The following is a 2,104-nucleotide window of genomic DNA, read 5'->3' as shown; positions in this document are numbered from 1 at the left end:
ATGGCGTCGTTACTCCTACAGATCCTGGTTTGCGCCGTCGTCGGCGTTATGGCGCAGGCCGCAACCATCACTCCCGCAAACGACATCCCATCATGGAGCGAGAGATCGGGCATGCAGATGTCCTTGTCGACGGCTGGTGGCACCGTTCCACTATCGTTCATCGTCATGCCGTCGACGGAGAACCTGGGCTTGAATCAGTCCGACGTTGTCCGCGGGGTACGAAGCCATCCATCATCTGGTCGCGCAGCGCAGCAGTGTCGCTGATCGACCATGGAATGCAAGACTTTACTAACAACCCAATAGGCAGTTCGTATTGAGGGTACCATGGTAGCCGCCGACTCTTCGAATTACAATCAGATCAAATCAAAGACCCAGGTCGCATACCTTTCTTGCGACACTCAAGATGGCAGTGGCAGTGGCTTCATCAACCCTAACATGATGTTGGGCACTCTGATGGAAAATAAGCCAAAGGCTATTGTCTTGTACAGCACGGTTGGCAACTGGTGTATGCTTGCCGGCTCGGACCTGACGTATTACTCCATCTTCACTATGGCGGATGCTGGAGACTCCCAACAGGCCCTGCGCATTCTTAACGGCACGAATGAGGCAGACCAGCTCAAGGTCACCATTACAGGAAACGCAACTGGCGCTGCTGGCGATGAAGGGAATGGTGGGGGCGGCAACAACTCTGCTGTCGCCATGAGCATTCTGTACAGCATTACGGGTCTGATTACACTGCTCTTCTTGATCATCATCGCCACCGGCGCCGTCAGGGCACACCGCTACCCTGAGAGGTACGGTCCCAGAAACGGGTTCAACGGCCGTCCCCGCCAGAGCCGTGCCAAGGGCCTCGCCCGCGCTGTCTTGGACACTCTGCCCATCGTCAAGTTTGGCGAGCGGCAGGAGGCGAAGCCGGATCCCAATGTTGAATTGGAGAGCGCATCGAATGTACCAACGAACGACACAGCTGTTGACAGGCAGGGTGCCGCTGCTCCGGTGAGCACCAAGGATATCGGGGCCACTGCTACAGCGACAGAAACAACTACTGCTACGACTAGTGATGCGGCCGCCACTGCGACTGGTGCCCTTGCTGCCGGCGGAGCAGCTGCCAGAGTTGCTGGTGCTGCCAAGAGTGCTGGTTCTGACAGTCGAGATGCTGGAGGACAGGAGGATGAGCACCTGGGTTGCTCAATCTGCACCGAAGACTTCACTGTCGGTGAAGATGTCCGCGTGCTGCCCTGCAACCACAAGTTCCACCCCAACTGTGTAGACCCCTGGCTGGTCAACGTCTCAGGCACATGCCCGTTATGGTGAGTTCAGCTCGCTGCCTTCTTACAGAGCCCATGTTGCATCGTCTCCGTCACGTGCTAGGCTTTCATTGGATATCCTGCTAACGTTCATCTTCAGCCGTCTTGACCTCCGTCCACAAGGGGAAGCAGAGAATCCCAGTGATGAACTTCCGCCCCCGCTTGAGCTGGACGGTCACGAGAGCGATGGCTCTTCCACCTCGCAGAGACGGAGGACCCGATTGTTTGACCTCAACAGGTTGAGGCACGCTTCGGCAGAAGAGCGTATCCAAGCCCTTCGACAATACCGTACCCAGCACCAAGTACAAGGTGAAGCTGGGAGCAGCACGGTCGACGTTGGAGGTGAGGAGAGGAACGACAGGAGCCGCAGGGCAAGATTGGCCGACAAGCTGCGCGACAAGTTCCGGATTCGAACAGGACCTCAGTCCTAGATCAGCGTAGAAGTCATTCAGCACATTGACGTAGACTACGAAATACGGATGTACCCAAGCAAGTCTTGGGGGAAAGATTAACGACACGAGAGAACAACGACTACAACAGCATAACAAACACACACACACACACACTTACGACCACGGTATCTGGGGCGGCACACAGGCGTCAAAGTGGACCAGATCCCCTTTTCAAGTTTCGACGAATAGACATTGGCGTTCTGGGCACAAAACAACATCAAGGACAGCATTGCATGGCGTTGAGCGGGTTATGGAAGCATGGCGGAAATGCGACGCCGGCTTATTCAATTTGCTTTCAGCCGTTGAGCGTTGAGCGACGGCGCCTGTATATTTTGACTAGTCCGT

General features: G+C 55.7%; 1 protein-coding gene across 1 annotated transcript; it reads left to right on the top strand.

The window, feature by feature from the left end:
* On the top strand, positions 1-1,738 carry BDP81DRAFT_447165 (uncharacterized protein; the record flags this gene model as incomplete). The annotated part of the gene is made up of 3 exons (XM_060592150.1): positions 1-216; positions 304-1,310; positions 1,408-1,738. 3 exons carry the CDS (start codon positions 1-3, stop codon positions 1,736-1,738), a joined length of 1,554 nt encoding a protein of 517 aa, XP_060448088.1.
* Between the last annotated feature and the right edge of the window lie 366 nt (positions 1,739-2,104).

The sequence above is a fragment of the Colletotrichum phormii genome, assembly GCF_030913505.1.
Source record: "Colletotrichum phormii strain CBS 102054 chromosome Unknown BDP81scaffold_5, whole genome shotgun sequence".
Lineage (NCBI taxonomy): Eukaryota > Fungi > Ascomycota > Sordariomycetes > Glomerellales > Glomerellaceae > Colletotrichum > Colletotrichum phormii.
Note: the sequence above shows the minus strand (reverse complement) of the source record. Positions and strands in the feature narration are given on the sequence as shown.